Raw genomic sequence first — 20,810 nt, forward strand, 5'->3', positions numbered from 1 at the left:
ATACTGGAGTTGATTGACCAATGCAAACAGAAGACTCACTTACACTGTAGTTGGTTGGCCAATGCAAACATACAACTCATTTACAAGGTAATTGAATGGCGAAAGCAAACATTAGACTCACTTATACTGAAGTTGATTGGTCAATGCAAACATAAGACTCGCTAACACGTTAGTTGATTGGCCAATGCAAACATAAGACTCACTTATACTGTAGTTGATTGGCCAATGCAATCATAAGACTCACTAACACTGTAGGTGATTGGCCAATGCAAATATAAGACTCACTTATACTGTACTGATTGGACAATGCAAACATAAGACTCACTTACATTGTCATTGATTGGCCAATGCAAACATAAGGCTCACTTACACTGTCGTTGATTGGACAATGCAAATATAAGACTCGTTTACACTGTTGTTGATTGGCCAATGCAAACATAAGACTCACTTATACTGTCGTTGATTGGCCAATGCAAACATAAGACTCGCTAACACTGTAGTTAATTGGCCAATGCAAACATAAGACTCGCTAACACTGTAGTTAATTGGCCAAAGCAAACATAAGACTCGCTAACACTGTAGTTAATTGGCCAATGCAAACATAAGACTCGCTAACACTAGTTAATTGGCCAATGCAAACATAAGACTCGCTAACACTAGTTAATTGGCCAATGCAAACATAAGACTCGCTAACACTGTAGTTAATTGGCCAATGCAAACATAAGACTCACTTAACCTATTATTGAATAGCTATTGCCAAAGCTAGTTACACTAATCCTATTAACTACCAAAGTTATTAATGCTTACCCTATAATTGATTGGCCACTGCCATGGTCTTGAAGTCACTTCACCTTCCTTAGGCTTCAGTCCACTGTTACTTTGAACCATTACAGCATGTGACTCTCGTAAGCTCTCAAAGAATGATGGGGCAAATACTTCAAAACTACTATTTGGTACTGGAAAACATGAACACTATGAATGAGACACTTACAGCAGTAGACACTGAGATAAATATGTTCATGAAATTGTATTATCAGTAGCCAAATCTCTGATCTAACATACATAAATCTTGACTAAGCAGGCCAGAAAACATGGGTTTCTTCTAAATAGTGCATTAAGTTCTCACTTCAAAATATACTCTGATAGTGTAAATACCAGTAATAAGAAAAGAAGTCGATTAAAAAAGGTTTATCAGTCAATATTTAAAAACAAAATGGCATCCAGCTAACCATTTCAATCAAACCAGGACCCTTTGATGTTTAATTTTTATCTTGATCATAGAAACCCAAGTGTACAACAAACCATAGGGTGTGTGTCATGTTTGAATAAAAATGACCTAGATATATTTGGAAATTGATTGACACTGAAAAATTTTAAAAAATTTGAAACTCATACAAATTACATAATTTGATGTTGTACTACTCTAGTAGAATATGGAGAATCTAACACCAACATTATATGTTTAAAATGGCTTTCTGGCCTTCCCAGTTGACATGCATTATGAAAAAAGTATATAAAATTAATCAATACTAAAAGAATTAATCTGATGTTGAAATGATTCAAATCAATCTGACAGAGTTTCCTCCAAAAAACCTCAAAAACATTTGACTGGTAATCTTTGAAAAATATTCACTAACATTAGAAAACCATCACAAATTTAACAAATCAGATAGAGGTTTGCCACAAGCACTTACATATACAATATTAAAGCATTCAGATAAGCTATCTTCAAGACCAAATCTTAAATCGATAATGACCAAAATAGTCTCTAAACTTAGAGAATGGAAGTTATTAAAACAAAATGTCTAAATCCCACATAGGTCCAACCAAGTTAATAAGTGATCATGCTATCGTCTATCTATAACAAATTAGTAAGTAGGATTTTTACCAAAAATATTCACTCAAATTAGAGAATTGAGGTTATGAACACAAAATGAACAAACCTGAGAAAGAATAACTAAAAGTACTAGCGCTCTCCTGAAAAGTATCAAATCTAAATGAATGACTGAAGAAAAAATGTTGACAACAGACAAGATGCAAAGTGTGAAAGAAGATCTTTTCACCACCAGACTATCTCACCCAAATTTTTCTGCAATTTATTTCTTATATTCTTCAATGTTATAGAAATTAACCCTAATGAACAGACAAAATTTAACTCAATTTTCAGTTTTTAATCAAAAAAATTAGCTATGTTTGTCCCAATCTTCTGAAGAAAAGTGCACACTATAAAAAAGACTTTATGAATTTTATGAATTAGTGATGAAAAAAGGAAACTTGAAAAGGTTGAGAGTTCACTTCCCATAAGATCTTTATGACATATTACCAAATGCATATGCAAATCTTATAAATAGTTGGTAATATGCATAGCTGCAATTTATGTCTATGACGATGTTGTATAAAATATCCTCACATTTTTCATTGAAATGGTCTTCAATGTTCCATAAATTATTCTTTTCTCGGACATATGGATTGCAAGATACCTCTAACTGTTCCCAGCCCCTGCAAGAATTAACATTAGAATACGAAGTTAACATCTGACATCATTTGATTAGAGAATGACCCTAAGGGGTCACCCCCCCCCCCAGAATGTGTATATTCATATTATAATCTAATCAGATAATAGTGGTGACGGTATCACTATAGCTATAATACATACAATATCTAGCTAATTAGAATGTGTACATTCATATTATAATCTAATCAGATAATAGTGGTGACGGTATCACTATAGCTACATGTATAATACATGCAATATCTAGCTAATTAGAATGTGTATATTCATATTATAAACTAATCAGATAATAGTGGTGACTGTATCACTATAGCTATCAAACATACAATATCTAGCTAATTAGAATGTGTACATTCATATTATAATCTAATCAGATAATAGTGGTGACGGTATCACAATAGCTATCAAACATACAATATCTAGCTAATTAGAATGTGTACATTCATATTATAATCTAATCAGATAAGAATGGTGACGGTATCACTATAGCTATCAAACATACAATATCTAGCTAATTAGAATGTGTACATTCATATTATAATCTAATCAGATAAGAGTGGTGATGGTATCACTATAGCTATCAAAAATACAATATCTAGCTAATTAGAATGTATACATTCATATTATAATCTAATCAGATAATAGTGGTGAGTGTATCACTATAGCTATAATACATGCAATATCTAGCTAATTAGAATGTGCACATTCATATTATAAAGAAATCAGATAAGAGTGGTGACGGTATCACTATAGCTATCAAACATACAATATCTAGCTAATTAGAATGTGTACATTCATATTATAATCTAATCAGATAAGAGTGGAGACGGTATCACTATAGCTATCAAACATACAATATCTAGCTAATTAGAATGTGTACATTCATATTAAAAACAAATCAGATAAGAGTGGTGACGGTATCACTATAGCTATCAAACATACAATATCTAGCTAATTAGAATGTGTACATTCATATTATAATCTAATCAGATAAGAATGGTGACGGTATCACTATAGCTATCAAACATACAATATCTAGCTAATTAGAATGTGTACATTCATATTATAATCTAATCAGATAAGAGTGGTGACAATATCACTATAGCTATTAAACATGCAATATCTAGCTAATTAGAATGTGTACATTCATATTATAAACTAATCAGATAAGAGTGGTGACGGTATCACTATAGCTATAATACATGCAATATCTAGCTAATTAGAATGTGGATATTTATATTATAATCTAATCAGATAATAGTGGTGACAGTATCACTATAGCTATAATACATGCAATATCTAGCTAATTAGAATGTGTATATTCATATTATAAACTAATCAGATAATAGTGGTGACAGTATCACTATAGCTATAATACATGCAATATCTAGCTAATTAGAATGTGTACATTCATATTATAAACTAATCAATAAATAGTGATGACGGTATCACTATAGCTATAATACATACAATATCTAGCTAATTAGAATATGTACATTCTTAATATAATCTAATCAGATAATAGTGGTGACGGTATCACTATAGCTATAATACATACAATATCTAGCTAATTAGAATGTGTACATTCAATAAACTAATCAGATAAGAGTGGTGACGGTATCACTATAGCTATAATACATGCAATATCTAGCTAATTAGAATGTGGATATTCATATTATATTATAATCTAATCAGATAATAGTGGTGATGGTAGTTTATAAATAAATAAACGCTGCTCGGACTGATAAGTATGATATATTGAAGATAATATTTGGTAATCGTAGTCCTAAATAACTATTAAAAATAGCTAGACGTTTCGAGCAATGGCTCTTTATCGATAGCATAGAAGCAAGTGTGATAACATACAGGTAGAACATAGGAACGTAAGAACGCGCATGAACTATGAAGTTAGAATCACAAAAAATTCCACAATAGAACAAATAACGCGCCTTAGGTAGTGAGCTCAACAAATGAGTTGAACTGTTTGTTAATACCATGGGGTTCTTTAGTTCCAAGGCGGAATATAGTTTCCTCCTCGACACACCTGAGCTGATTTTCGTTGCCATTGACAACACATACACCAGAAATAGACATATCTGTAATATTATGTCCACTAGAATTAAAATGAAGTGAAACCGGATAATAACGATTTTTCTGTCTAGTTTGCCGTAGATGCTCAGCAAACCGATCACCCAGTCGACGAACTGTACAACCAATATAAAGTTTCCCGCATCTAATACATGAAATGCAATATACAACATTCATAGTGATACAACTGAACGGATATTTGACCTCAACATCTCCCTTGGGACCAAATATACGATTAGTGTCTGTAATAAAAGGACAAGTATTACACCTAGGACGATTACACGGGACAGAACCATATTTCTCAGGGTCTCCCCTTTCACCCGTATGCACCAATAACCTCCTTAAATTAGTGTCACGGCGCCAGGCAGTAGTAGGCATTAGTGGAAACGTAGAACTTGTGTCCTCGCTGGTCTGTAAAATGTGAAAATGTTTGTACATAATGTTTTTAATCCTGACATTTAAAGGATGGTACGTAAGTGCCAAAATTACACGATCCCGATTGTCACGGGAAACCGTAGAACCAATACAATCCGTTCTTGACATTGACACAACCTTGGCCAATGCTTTCCCAGTGACATTACGAGGATAACCCCGTTTTCTGAAATAATCACATAAAATCCTCGCCTGGTTACGGAAATCAGTATCATCACTGCAAATACGACGTACCCGGAGTAACTGTGAGTAAGGTATGGAGTCCTTCATTCTAGTAGGATGTGATGATTCATACTGTAAATAACAATGTGAATCAGTAGGTTTTGTGTAAATTGATGTAGAAATGCGATCACCATCTACCTTAGTAGAAATATCGAGAAATGGTAGTTTTATTTCTGATATCTCATGTGTGTATTGTATGGCGGGATTAAAGTTGTTAACAAAGTCAATGAACTGTAATAACTCATCCCGACTGCTAGACATGGCACCAAAGCCATCATCAATGTACCTGACATAAAATTCAGGTTTAGTGCCTTGAAAGGACGAAAAAACTAACTCCTCTTGATATGACATGAATAAACATGCATAGCTCGGACCAAAACAACTACCCATTGCCACACCTCGTTTCTGTATATAATGTTTACCATTAAAAGAAAAGCAATTCCAGTTCAAAACTAATTCCGCTAAGTGCACCAACACAAACGTAGGAGGATCCTTAACTGTCCTTTTATTCAGAAAATGCTGTAAAGCCATTCTAATTAGCTAGATATAGTATAACTATATCTAGCTAATTAGAATGTGTACATTCATATTATAATCTAATCAGATAATAGTGGTGACGGTATCACTATAGCTATAATACATGCAATATCTTGCTAATTAGAATGTGTACATTCATATTATAATCTAATCAGATAATAGTGGTGACAGTATCATTATAGCTATAATACATGCAATATCTAGCTAATTAGAATGTGTACATTCATATTATAACCAAATCAGATAATAGTGGTGACAGTATCACTATAGCTATAATACATGCAATATCTAGCTAATTAGAATGTGTATATTCATATTATAAACTAATCAGATAATAGTGGTGACAGTATCACTATAGCTATAATACATGCAATATCTAGCTAATCAGAATGTGTACATTCATATTATAAACTAATCAAATAATAGTGGTGATGGTATCACTATAGCTATAATACATACAATATCTAGCTAATTAGAATGTATATATTTATATTATAAACAAATCAGATAATAGTGGTGACGGTATCCCTATAGCTATAATACAAGCAATATCTAGCTAATTAGAATGTGTACATTCATATTATAAACTAATCAGATAATAGTGGTGACAGTATCACTATAGCTATAATACATACAATATCTAGCTAGTAAGAATGTGTATATTCATATTATAATCTAATAAGATAATAGTGGTGACAGTATCACTATAGCTATAATACATACAATATCTAGCTAATTAGAATGTGTACATTCATATTATAAACTAATCAGATAATAGTGGTGACAGTATCACTATAGCTATAATACATACAATATCTAGCTAATTAGAATGTGTATATACATATTATAAACTAATCAGATAATAGTGGTGACGGTATCACTATAGCTATCAAACATACAATATCTAGCTAATTAGAATGTGTACATTCATATTATAAACTAATCAGATAATAGTGGTGATGGTATCACTATAGCTATAATACATGCAATATCTAGCTAATTAGAATGTGTATATTCATATTATAAACTAATCAGATAATAGTGGTGACGGTATCACTATAGCTATCAAACATACAATATCTAGCTAATTAGAATGTGTACATTCATATTATAAACAAATCAGATAATAGTGGTGACAGTATCACTATAGCTATAATACATACAATATCTAGCTTATTCGAATGTGTACATTCATATTATAATCTAATCAGATAATAGTGGTGACAGTATCACTATAGCTATAATACATACAATATCTAGCTAATTAGAATGTGGATATTCATATTATAATCTAATCAGATAACAGTATCACTATAGCTATCAAACATACAATATCTAGCTAATTAGAATGTGTATATACATATTATTATATAATCATATAATCAGTGGTGATAATACTAGAAATTCCATGATTTCACAAATACTCACCATTTTGGTAAAGTTTTTGAATGTGAATGCAAGGCACATCCAGTGATGAAATGTATTAATCTCATTTTTGTTCGTACTGTTTTTATATGCGTCTTATCTGGACCATCAATAATTTCTATCTTCCATATGTCATTGGCATCACCAAGACCATTCTGTAATAACAACACAGTTCTCAGCATTAAACTCAACTATTAATTGAGCCAGTGTATTGACTACAACTACCTAATACGTAAATTGCACATTCAATGTAAGAAGTGAATTCTCATTACCTCGCCATATCCTGTGACTTGATAATGCTTTTTAGTGATAGGTGCAGGCTCTTTATGAGAATGAAGGTTTCTCCTGGTCCTTGTAGAAAATTTGAAATTGATAACTTCAATAAACAAATATATCAAGATAGTAACAGGGCTAAACTTTGTTAAAAATTTAAACCTACACTGTAACAATATAATAGTAGTCTATAATACTGTCACTATAACAGTACATTATTGGTCTACAATAAAGCCTAAACTGCAACATTATAATAGTGGTCTATAATACAGACACTATAACAGTACATTATTGGTCTACAATAAAGCCTAAACTGTAACATAATAATAGTGGTCTATAATACAGACACTATAACAGTACATTATTGGTCTACAATAAAGCCTAAACTGTAACATCATAATAGTGGTCTATAATACAGACACTATAACAGTACAGTAATGGTCTACAATAAAGCCTAAACTGCAACATTATAATAGTGGTCTATAATACAGACACTATAACAGTACATTATTGGTCTACAATAAAGCCTAAACTGCAACATTATAATAGTGGTCTATAATACAGACACTATAACAGTACATTATTGGTCTACAATAAAGCCTAAACTGCAACATTATAATAGTGGTCTATAATACAGACACTATAACAGTACATTATTGGTCTACAATAAAGCCTAAACTGTAACATAATAATAGTGGTCTATAATACAGACACTATAACAGTACATTATTGGTCTACAATAAAGCCTAAACTGTAACATCATAATAGTGGTCTATAATACAGACACTATAACAGTACAGTAATGGTCTACAATAAAGCCTAAACTGTAACAATATAATAGTAGTCTATAATACTGTCACTATAACAGTACATTATTGGTCTACAATAAAGCCTAAACTGCAACATTATAATAGTGGTCCATAATACAGACACTATAACAGTACAGTATTGGTCTACAATAAAGCCTAAACTGTAACATAATAATAGTGGTCTATAATACAGACACTATAACAGTACATTATTGGTCTACAATAAAGCCTAAACTGTAACATCATAATAGTGGTCTATAATACAGACACTATAACAGTACAGTAATGGTCTACAATAAAGCCTAAACTGTAACAATATAATAGTAGTCTATAATACTGTCACTATAACAGTACATTATTGGTCTACAATAAAGCCTAAACTGCAACATTATAATAGTGGTCCATAATACAGACACTATAACAGTACAGTATTGGTCTACAATAAAGCCTAAACTGTAACATAATAATAGTGGTCCATAATACAGACACTATAACAGTACATTAATGGTCTACAATAAAGCCTAAACTGTAACATTATAATAGTGGTCTATAATAAAGACATATAACAGTACAGTAATGGTCTACAATAAAGCCTACACTGTAACATTATAATAGTGGTCTATAATAAAGACATATAACAGTACAGTAATGGTCTACAATAAAGCCTACACTGTAACATTATAATAGTGGTCAATAATAAAGACATATAACAGTACAGTAATGGTCTACAATAAAGCCTACACTGTAACATTATAATAGTGGTCTATAATAAAGACATATAACAGTACAGTAATGGTCTACAATAAAGCTTACACTGTAGGTAAGTAAACCGGAACATATTCTCAATGATTTTTGAGAAACTCAAACAATTATTTTACTGAGTAGACTATATATTCCATCAATATCTACACATTGGCAATTAAATTATGCTTCTTATGTTAACTTTATGCATAGAAGAAACATTTCTTCAGTTATTGTTCAGTAGTTCAGCACAGGAAATGCTGCAGAATGTGTGTTTGGATGAAATTTATTTGGTGTTGAATGTGAGCATGCTAGTTCAATATGAAGAGCCTTACATACTCAAATATAATAAATATACACGACAAGACAAAGCAATACGCTACAATGGTACAGTATTGGTTTACAATAAAAGAAACAATATACCGGTAATAGAATTTAAAACTCACTGAAGGTGTTCTAGCCTGATTAAATCTCCATTTTTTACAAGATCCACCGAGTTATCTTCATCACTATCAAACTTTTTAATCAACCATTTGTTGTTATCATCTTTATGAGTATATGCTGTGATCTGAATACAAACGAGTTATTGTTATTGTTTATATAAATATATGATGTGATCTGAATACAAACAAGTTATTGTTATTATCTCTATAAATATATGCTGTGATCTGAATACAAACAAGTTATTGTTATTGTCTATATTAATATATGCTGTGATCTGAATACAAACAAGTTATTCTAATTGTCTCTACAAATATACGCTGTGATCTGAATACAAACAAGTTATTGTTATTGTCTATGTAAATATATGCTGTGATCTGAATACAAACAAGTTACTGTTATTGTCTATGTAAATATATGCTGTGATCTGAATACAAACAAGTTACTGTTATTGTCTATGTAAATATACGCTGTGATCTGAATACAAACAAGTTATTGTTATTGTCCATGTAAATATATGCTGTGATCTGAATACAAACAAGTTATTGTTATTGTCTATGTAAATATATGCTGTGATCTGAATACAAACAAGTTAGTGTTATTGTCTATATAAATATATGCTCTGATCTGAATACAAACAAGTTATTGTTATTGTCTATATAAATATATGCTGTGATCTGAATACAAACAAGTTATTGTTATTGCCTATGTAAATATATGCTATGATCTGAATACAAACAAGTTATTGTTATTGTCTATATAAATATATGCTGTGATCTGAATACAAACAAGTTATTGTTATTGTCTCTATAAATATACGCTGTGATCTGAATACAAACAAGTTATTGTTATTGTCTATGTAAATATATGCTGTGATCTGAATACAAACAAGTTACTGTTATTGTCTATGTAAATATATGCTGTGATCTGAATACAAACAAGTTAGTGTTATTGTCTATATAAATGAGGTATGTACGACCTAGAAAAAGTGCCATATGCGAGTACCAAGTTGCGAGTCGCAAGTAGCAAAATATGCCATATGCTAGTGGTAAAAACGGCATATGCGAGTGGTAAAATGTATCATTTGCTAGTAGCAAAAAAGCCCTATGCGAGGGGTAATACAAAGGCCAGGAAAACTGGTGTATGTGAGGGGTGGAGTAATTTGCCAGTTTGCTCAACGGCTGGATTAGTTTGCTTATAATATAATAACGTACGTTCAAATGTGTTTTATCACAGTAAAATATTTACCATGGTTATGAAATGATGTGTACATGGTTGGTTAAGATTGGCATGATGCTGTTGAGGCTTCTACTTTAGGGGTGATTCATATACATGTATAACAATAATGGTAGCAAATAGGTGTCAACGCGATCTAGCCTAGGTGTCAACCGGCGACGCCGCCCGGTACTCAACGTTACAGTCGACTAGTGTACGCGGATTACATCACGAAGGTCACAAATAAAAGCAGCTTTAACTACTATTTCCAGTGTTTTTTGTTTATTATTCATTTAAGTGTTTATATCATAAAGTTCGTTCAGTCGTTTGCATAGAATCGATGTTTGCTCTTCACACACTGCACAGGAAACGTGACCGCACAATAATTTAATAAACGGCCATGATCAGCCAGCACACTCCACATAACATGTGAAAATTGTTATTTCTTTCGGTAAAATTAGTATGAACCCGTGGTCTGCGATTAAAGAATCATAGAATTATAATTGTAGTTAGTAAAAACGGGTGTTCACAGCAGGGTCACAGAATTCTTGTGTCACGCGCCGCCGGTTAAATGAAGACAATGGCAGGTTTCAAAAGTAGTCACACCTCGGAGAGGTGTTAAATTTGCCACAACCCAAGTGTTAACTAGCACACAATTCAATACTAATACATCGACACGAAATGATAGTATACGTAAAGAAATAAAGTGCATGTTGAGTGATAAGTCCGCATGTTTACGAGACGTCCCTCACACGTGGAATGTACTAGTATTTACACGCAACCCGGATCAAATTTGAATTGAAACAAATTGAAACAAAGAAGCGTCTGCCGTTGCTTATCGGATGACACATTCCATGTGTGAGGTTTGGTTTATTGAAACACTTAAACTTCTCAGAAGGAATTAAAATGGTTACACCAACTGCTAAAACACATATATAAAACATACAAATTTTACAAGAATTACTTTCTAAAGCACGACAATGAGAAACGTCTCGTAAACATGCGGACATATCACTCAACATGCACTTTATTTCTTTGCGTATACTATCAATTCGTGTCGATGTATTAGTATGGAATTGTGTGCTAGTTAACACTTGGGTTGTGGCAAATTTAACACCTCTCCGAGGTGTGACTACTTTTGAAACCTGCCATTGTCTTCATTTAACCGGCAGCGCGTGACAAGAATTCTGTGACCCTGCTGTGAACACCCGTTTTTACTAACTACAATTGTAATTCTTTAATCGCAGACCAATTTTCACATGTTATGTGGAGTGTGCTGGCTGGTCATGGCCGTTTATTAAATTATTGTGCTGTCACGTTTCCTGTGCAGTGTGTGAAGAGCAAACATCGATTCTATGCAAACGACTGAACGAACTTTTTGATATAAGCACTTAAATGAATAATAAACAAAAAGCACTGGAAATAGTAGTTAAAGCTGCTTTTATTTGTGACCTTCGTGATGTAATCCGCGTACACTAGTCGACTGTAATGTTGAGTACCGGGCGGCGTGCGCCGGTTGACCCCTAGGCTAGATCGCGTTGACACCTATTTGCTACCATTATTGTTATACATGTATATGAATCACCCCTAAAGTAAAAGCCTCAACAGCATCATGCCAATCTTAACCAACCGCACGTTATTATATTATAAGCAAACTAATCCAGCCGTTGAGCAAACTGGCAAATGACTCCACCCCTCACATACACCAGTTTTCCTGGCCTTTGTATTACCCCTCGCATAGGGCTTTTTTGATACTAGCAAATGATACATTTTACCACTCGCATATGCCGTTTTTACCACTAGCATATGGCATATTTTGCTACTTGCGACTCGCAACTTGGTACTCGCATATGGCACTTTTTCTAGGTCGTACATACCTGTATAAATATATGCTCTGATCTGAATACAAACAAGTTATTGTTATTGTCTATAGAAATATATGCTCTGATCTGAATACAAACAAGTTATTGTTATTGTCTATGTAAATATATGCTGTGATCTGAATACAAACAAGTTAGTGTTATTGTCTATGTAAATATATGCTGTGATCTCAATACAAACAAGTTATTGTTATTGTTTATATAAATATATGCTGTAATCTGAATACAAACAAGTTATTGTCTATGTAAATATATGATATGATCTGAATACAAACAAGTTATTGTCTATGTAAATATATGCTGTGATCTGAATACAAACAAGTTAGTGTTATTGTCTATGTAAATATATGCTATGATCTGAATACAAACAAGTTATTGTTATAGTCTATATAAATATATGCTATGATCTGAATACAAACAAGTTATTGTTATAGTCTATATAAATATATGCTGTGATCTGAATACAAACAAGTTAGTGTTATTGTCTATGTAAATATATGCTATGATCTGAATACAAACAAGTTATTGTTATAGTCTATATAAATATATGCTATGATCTGAATACAAACAAGTTATTGTTATAGTCTATGTAAATATATGCTATGATCTGAATACAAACAAGTTATTGTTATAGTCTATGTAAATATATGCTATGATCTGAATACAAACAAGTTATTGTTATAGTCTATGTAAATATATGCTATGATCTGAATACAAACAAGTTATTGTTATAGTCTATGTAAATATATGCTATGATCTGAATACAAACAAGTTATTGTTATAGTCTATATAAATATATGCTATGATCTGAATACAAACAAGTTATTGTTATAGTCTATATAAATATATGCTGTGATCTGAATACAAACAAGTTATTGTTATTGTCTATATAAATATATGCTATGATCTGAATACAAACAAGTTATTGTTATAGTCTATATAAATATATGCTATGATCTGAATACAAACAAGTTATTGTTATAGTCTATGTAAATATATGCTATGATCTGAATACAAACAAGTTATTGTTATAGTCTATATAAATATATGCTATGATCTGAATACAAACAAGTTATTGTTATAGTCTATGTAAATATATGCTATGATCTGAATACAAACAAGTTATTGTTATAGTCTATATATATATATATGCTGTGATCTGAATACAAACAAGTTATTGTTATAGTCTATATAAATATATGCTATGATCTGAATACAAACAAGTTATTGTTATAGTCTATATAAATATATGCTGTGATCTGAATACAAACAAGTTAGTGTTATTGTCTATGTAAATATATGCTATGATCTGAATACAAACAAGTTATTGTTATAGTCTATATAAATATATGCTATGATCTGAATACAAACAAGTTATTGTTATAGTCTATGTAAATATATGCTATGATCTGAATACAAACAAGTTATTGTTATAGTCTATATAAATATATGCTATGATCTGAATACAAACAAGTTATTGTTATAGTCTATATATATATATATATGCTGTGATCTGAATACAAACAAGTTATTGTTATTGTCTATATAAATATATGCTGTGATCTGAATACAAACAAGTTATTGTTATTGTCTATATAAATATATGCTGTGATCTGAATACAAACAAGTTATTGTTATTGTCTATATCAATATATGCTATGATCTGAATACAAACAAGTTATTGTTATTGTCTATATCAATATATGCTGTGATCTGAATACAAACAAGTTATTGTTATTGTCTATATAAATATATGCTGTGATCTGAATACAAACAAGTTATTGTTATAGTCTATATAAATATATGCTGTGATCTGAATACAAACAAGTTATTGTTATTGTCTATGTAAATATATGCTGTGATCTGAATACAAACAAGTTAGTGTTATTGTCTATGTAAATATATGCTGTGATCTCAATACAAACAAGTTATTGTTATTGTTTATATAAATATATGCTGTAATCTGAATACAAACAAGTTATTGTCTATGTAAATATATGATATGATCTGAATACAAACAAGTTATTGTCTATGTAAATATATGCTGTGATCTGAATACAAACAAGTTAGTGTTATTGTCTATGTAAATATATGCTATGATCTGAATACAAACAAGTTATTGTTATAGTCTATATAAATATATGCTATGATCTGAATACAAACAAGTTATTGTTATAGTCTATATAAATATATGCTATGATCTGAATACAAACAAGTTATTGTTATAGTCTATATATATATATATATGCTGTGATCTGAATACAAACAAGTTATTGTTATTGTCTATATAAATATATGCTGTGATCTGAATACAAACAAGTTATTGTTATTGTCTATATAAATATATGCTGTGATCTGAATACAAACAAGTTATTGTTATTGTCTATATCAATATATGCTATGATCTGAATACAAACAAGTTATTGTTATTGTCTATATCAATATATGCTGTGATCTGAATACAAACAAGTTATTGTTATTGTCTATATAAATATATGCTGTGATCTGAATACAAACAAGTTATTGTTATAGTCTATATAAATATATGCTGTGATCTGAATACAAACAAGTTATTGTTATTGTCTATATAAATATATGCTGTGATCTGAATACAAACAAGTTATTGTTATTGTCTATATAAATATATGCTGTGATCTGAATACAAACAAGTTATTGTTATTGTCTATATAAATATACGCTGTGATCTGAATACAAACAAGTTATTGTTATTGTCTATGTAAATATATGCTGTGATCTGAATACAAACAAGTTAGTGTTATTGTCTATGTAAATATATGCTGTGATCTGAATACAAACAAGTTATTGTTATTGTCTATGTAAATATATGCTATGATCTGAATACAAACAAGTTATTGTTATTGTCTTTGTAAATATATGCTGTGATCTGAATACAAACAAGTTTGTGTTATTGTCTATATAAATATATGCTGTGATCTGAATACAAACAAGTTATTGTTATTGTCTATGTAAATATACGCTGTGATCTGAATACAAACAAGTTATTGTTATTGTCTCTATAAATATATGCAGTGATCTGAATACAAACAAGTTATTGTTATTGTCTCTATAAATATATGCTGTGATCTGAATACAAACAAGTTATTGTTATTGTCTATGTAAATATATGCTGTGATCTGAATACAAACAAGTTATTGTTATTGTCTATGTAAATATATGCTGTGATCTGAATACAAACAAGTTATTGTTATTGTCTATGTAAATATATGCTGTGATCTGAATACAAACAAGTTATTGTTATTGTCTATAGAAATTTATGCTGTGATCTGAATACAAACAAGTTATTGTTATTGTCTATATAAATATATGCTGTGATCTGAATACAAACAAGTTATTGTTATTGTCTATATAAATATATGCTGTGATCTGAATACAAACAAGTTATTGTTATTGTTTATATAAATATATGCTATGATCTGAATACAAACAAGTTATTGTTATTGTCTATGTAAATATATGCTATGATCTGAATACAAACAAGTTATTGTTATTGTTTATATAAATATATGCTGTGATCTGAATACAAACAAGTTATTGTTATTGTCTCTATAAATATACGCTGTGATCTGAATACAAACAAGTTATTGTTATTGTCTATGTAAATATATGCTATGATCTGAATACAAACAAGTTATTGTTATTGTTTATATAAATATATGCTGTGATCTGAATACAAACAAGTTATTGTTATTGTCTCTATAAATATACGCTGTGATCTGAATACAAACAAGTTATTGTTATTGTCTATGTAAATATATGCTATGATCTGAATACAAACAAGTTATTGTTATTGTTTATATATATATATATGCTGTGATCTGAATACAAACAAGTTATTGTTATTGTCTATATAAATATATGCTGTGATCTGAATACAAACAAGTTATTGTTATTGTCTATGTAAATATATGCTATGATCTGAATACAAACAAGTTATTGTTATAGTCTATATAAATATATGCTGTGATCTGAATACAAACAAGTTATTGTTATTGTCTATATAAATATATGCTGTGATCTGAATACAAACAAGTTATTGTTATTGTCTATGTAAATATATGCTATGATCTGAATACAAACAAGTTATTGTTAGTCTATATAAATATATGCTATGATCTGAATACAAACAAGTTATTGTTATAGTCTATATAAATATATGCTGTGATCTGAATACAAACAAGTTATTGTTATAGTCTATATAAATATATGCTGTGATCTGAATACAAACAAGTTATTGTTATTGTCTATGTAAATATATGCTATGATCTGAATACAAACAAGTTATTGTTATTGTCTATATAAATATATGCTGTGATCTGAATATAAACAAGTTATTGTTATCGTCTATATAAATATATGCTGTGATCTGAATACAAACAAGTTATTGTTATAGTCTATATAAATATACGCTGTGATCTGAATACAAACAAGTTATTGTTATTGTCTATATAAATATATGCTGTGATCTGAATACAAACAAGTTATTGTTATTGTCTCTATAAATGTATGCTATGATCTGAATACAAACAAGTTATTGTTATTGTCATGGTTTATAAAATAAACTTATGCAAGTGGTGGGATATGTAATAAACATGGTAATCCCCAAATCATGACAAACATAAATACTAGTATATGTGTTCTTGCTTATTCACAAAGCATGTATTACTAGAGTTTGAGTTTTCTTGAATTTTCCCATCAAACTATTCCGAGCATTCAGTGTGTTCTGTGATGTCATTGATTGAAACATAGGCAGAATTGAATCTCAAAACTCTATACTAATATCTTTGTTATTGCCTTTATGAGTGGATGCTATGATGTGAATAAATAAATACAAGACACAGCCCTAGTGATTTATTATTTCTAATACCAGTAGGAAATGCTGAATTAGTATCATTCTTAAGAACTAAAGCAATAAACAATATATAATAGTTAATAGTCATATTAGTCGTATCACTATTGCAACCTTCTAGAAGTTGGGATGTCCTAACATAATTCATACAAGTCAAAAACTTCATACAATTGGGGTAGCCAGCCATCTTCAAGGCTGGTAGACATAGTTTAACAATAATAATCTGCCATCTATAATTGATCCTGTTTCTGATAAACATTCCCACAATGCAACATTCCATAAGATCAAGTGTGTGTGGTATTAGACTCACCTGTTGCTGCATAGCACCAACACCTTCTGGATAAAGATGCCAATGAGAATGAAGTAATCCACCAGCAGGTCTTTGATTTTTTAATGTTATTATAGAGCCATAAGCTAAATCTGTGAATAGTGTACAGAAATTTCATTAAATCCTGGAGCATCAGAAAAAAATGACTGCAAAAATGATGCCCAGACTCAGGGTTTGACATTCCCTGCAGGAGGCAGATTCATGGTTCTACCTGGCTGTCAATGTGTTAAGACAGTCAGGAATGAGGTATGCAAATTGGTGATTGACACACGCACTCTTAACTGATAATTTTAAATTCGCAGATAGAACTGAGCTGACGATTGCAAGTTTGTAGACAGCACATAGCTGACGATCGCAAGTTTGTAGACAGCACATAGATGACGATTGCAAGTTTGTAGACAGCACATAGCTGACGATTGCAAGTTTGTAGACAGCACATAGCTGACGATTGCAAGTTTGTAGACAGCACATAGCTGATGATTGCAAGTTTGTAGACAGCACATAGCTGATGATCGCAAGTTTGTAGACAGCACATAGCTGACGATTGCAAGTTTGTAGACAGCACATAGATGATGATTGCAAGTTTGTAGACAGCACATAGCTGATGATTGCAAGTTTGTAGACAGCACATAGCTAACGATTGCAAGTTTGTAGACAGCACATAGCTGATGATTGCAAGTTTGTAGACAGCACATAGCTGATGATTGCAAGTTTGTAGACAGCACATATCTAACGATATAGCTGATGATTGCAAGTTTGTAGACAGCACATAGCTAACGATTGCAAGTTTGTAGACAGCACATAACTGACGATTGCAAGTTTGTAGACAGCACATAGGTGACGTGACGATTGCGAGTTTGTAGACAGCACATAGCTGACGATTGCAAGTTTGTAGACAGCACATAGCTGATGATTGCAAGTTTGTAGACAGCACATAGCTGACGATTGCAAGTTTGTAGACAGCACATAGCTGACGATTGCAAGTTTGTACGACAGAATAAAGTAATGTCAAGAGAGAGTTCTTTAAAGTTTAGAATTATGTTTGGTCTTTATAAATACTTGCAAATGTAAGAAACCACTGCTATACCTAGCTGCAAACTTGCTATCATGAGTCTTGTGTTACATTTGAGCAAGTAATTGTCAGTTCAGTGGCATCTGCAAACTCACAATCACAAGCTGCTTACAAACTCACAGCTTCATTTGCACATATCGAATTGCCAGTATGAAGACAGTGTATGCAAAAATACAGAAAGCCTGCATTTAAACAAATAACAAAAGGTGGTTTATTTACCGTCACTGTTACATAATAGTGACTAACAAAAGTTTATTAACTGGAAACATTAATTGTTTTCACTGCTCTCAAATCTAACAAGGAAAATTTGCCAATGTTCAAGTATAAATTTGACATACAATCAGTTGACGAAAAAAATAGAATGGTTTTTGATCTTGTAAAAGTGAAATATGCAGATTTTATAGTTTGTCTGTATGTCGATTATGAGTGCCTATATTTTAGGTTCATCATATAGTCAGAATAGGTGCTTGAAGAGAATGAAGAGTATTACTGTTAATTGGTGTTGAATGACCCAATTATTGTTTTACATTCAATATGGAATAGTAACAACACACTTCAGGAACAATAGATTTGTCACATAATAACCCAGTTGTCAAATAAAGAAGACAATACCTTACACTTACCTTCAGGCATGGAGGCATGATATAAACTGTTACCAATTAATGTGGACTGAAAAGCAGAACTGAAAAAACCATCACCAGATCCACTGTGAAAATAAAATATGTACATGATAGAAGATATAAATAAGACAGATAGTAAACAGTCAGCAGCCGACTGTGTTACCCTAACCTTAACCCTAATCATAGCTGATCATAGCTGTCTAACTACCGGATTATTCCAACCCTGTCCCAGTCAGTATTAGCCCAACTCCCTGATGCAGACTACTGGGTGATAAGTCCAGCCCTGGTCTTACTTGGCATACTAAAGAATTAGGTAGAGGGTTCTCCGAACCCGCCTATTCACATAGTTCATACCCACCAGAGACTCCGGGTCAGTCAAAATGACTATTTTGAACTGTAGGCATTAATCAGCGATTCTGCCAATGACAAAGAGATAGAATCTAGGTCAGGGGAAACCCCAAGATTCTTTTCCCTTACGTCACATACCACGTGACCGAGGCCATATGGCGGCACCATTACAGCTGGATAATCACTTCTGGGTTTTTTCTCTAAGCACCGAGAACTAGGCCCATTCTACGGAAAGAGTGGGATGGTTGGGGGGGGTCTATGGTGGGTATGAACTATGTGAATAGACGGGTTCGGAGAACCCTCTACCTAAATTACCCACCATAGACTCCAGCCAGTCAAAATGACTATTTTGAACTGTAGCAGACGCCGATAGGTGGCAGGTTTCCTGAGATGATAATCACTCATCACCTAGTTAAGACCCAAAAGAGGGTGGTGTCTTACCTTGCCTGTGCTGTCCCCGGAGCAAGAAGCAAAAAATGCCGCTACAGAGACAGGGTACAGTGTGCCCGAGAAAGCTAGACCCAAAACCCAATTTAGGGGATATTATGCCTTTGAAGTAAAGACCGAAACAGTTCTGCATGAGGGCATATGTCGAAAAGCGAGACATGGAAACTTCCAGGAGATGCTGGTGGTAGAGAAATCCGTCTGCAAAAATGCTGAGACTGACTTATCGCCTATGCGCAGGGGCCCTTGTGGTTGGATAAGCAACCAAAGTGTGACCCGCTAGGACGAGACCCAGCCTAAAAAAGGTCCTCCTCAATGGGTTGGGTGTCTCTTAGGTAGTAGTTGATAAAGACATATGCGTTTTCTAGAAGCCTGCCCTCTAAAAATGTTCGAGGGGGCGCCTGATGCTAGCACTAGTGAGTTACCAATTGCACAGACCTCATGCGCTCGTACTTGGTGTCTCTGCAAGCTCTGTGTAGAGAAAATTAAAGTATTATAGACCTCTAATACAGTTGCAGTAATCCACCTGGTGATG

The 20,810-nt window shown here is 32.0% G+C and overlaps 1 protein-coding gene across 1 annotated transcript in view; it reads right to left on the reverse strand.

The window, feature by feature from the left end:
• Positions 1-780: 780 nt before the first annotated feature.
• LOC102805772 (protein O-mannosyl-transferase 2-like) overlaps positions 781-20,810 on the reverse strand; it is a 150,470-nt gene continuing 130,440 nt past the window's right edge. Inside the window, exons 8-14 of the mRNA XM_085505840.1 lie at positions 19,487-19,569; positions 17,774-17,883; positions 9,486-9,607; positions 7,489-7,567; positions 7,220-7,371; positions 2,411-2,499; positions 781-956 (exon numbers count right to left, since the gene is read on the reverse strand). Coding sequence (XP_085361966.1) covers positions 781-956; positions 2,411-2,499; positions 7,220-7,371; positions 7,489-7,567; positions 9,486-9,607; positions 17,774-17,883; positions 19,487-19,569 — 811 coding nt within the window. The remainder of the gene's footprint in view (positions 957-2,410; positions 2,500-7,219; positions 7,372-7,488; positions 7,568-9,485; positions 9,608-17,773; positions 17,884-19,486; positions 19,570-20,810) is intronic.

The sequence above is a fragment of the Saccoglossus kowalevskii genome, chromosome 2 (assembly GCF_978046115.1).
Source record: "Saccoglossus kowalevskii chromosome 2, keSacKowa6.1, whole genome shotgun sequence".
NCBI classification, from domain to species: Eukaryota; Metazoa; Hemichordata; class Enteropneusta; family Harrimaniidae; genus Saccoglossus; species Saccoglossus kowalevskii.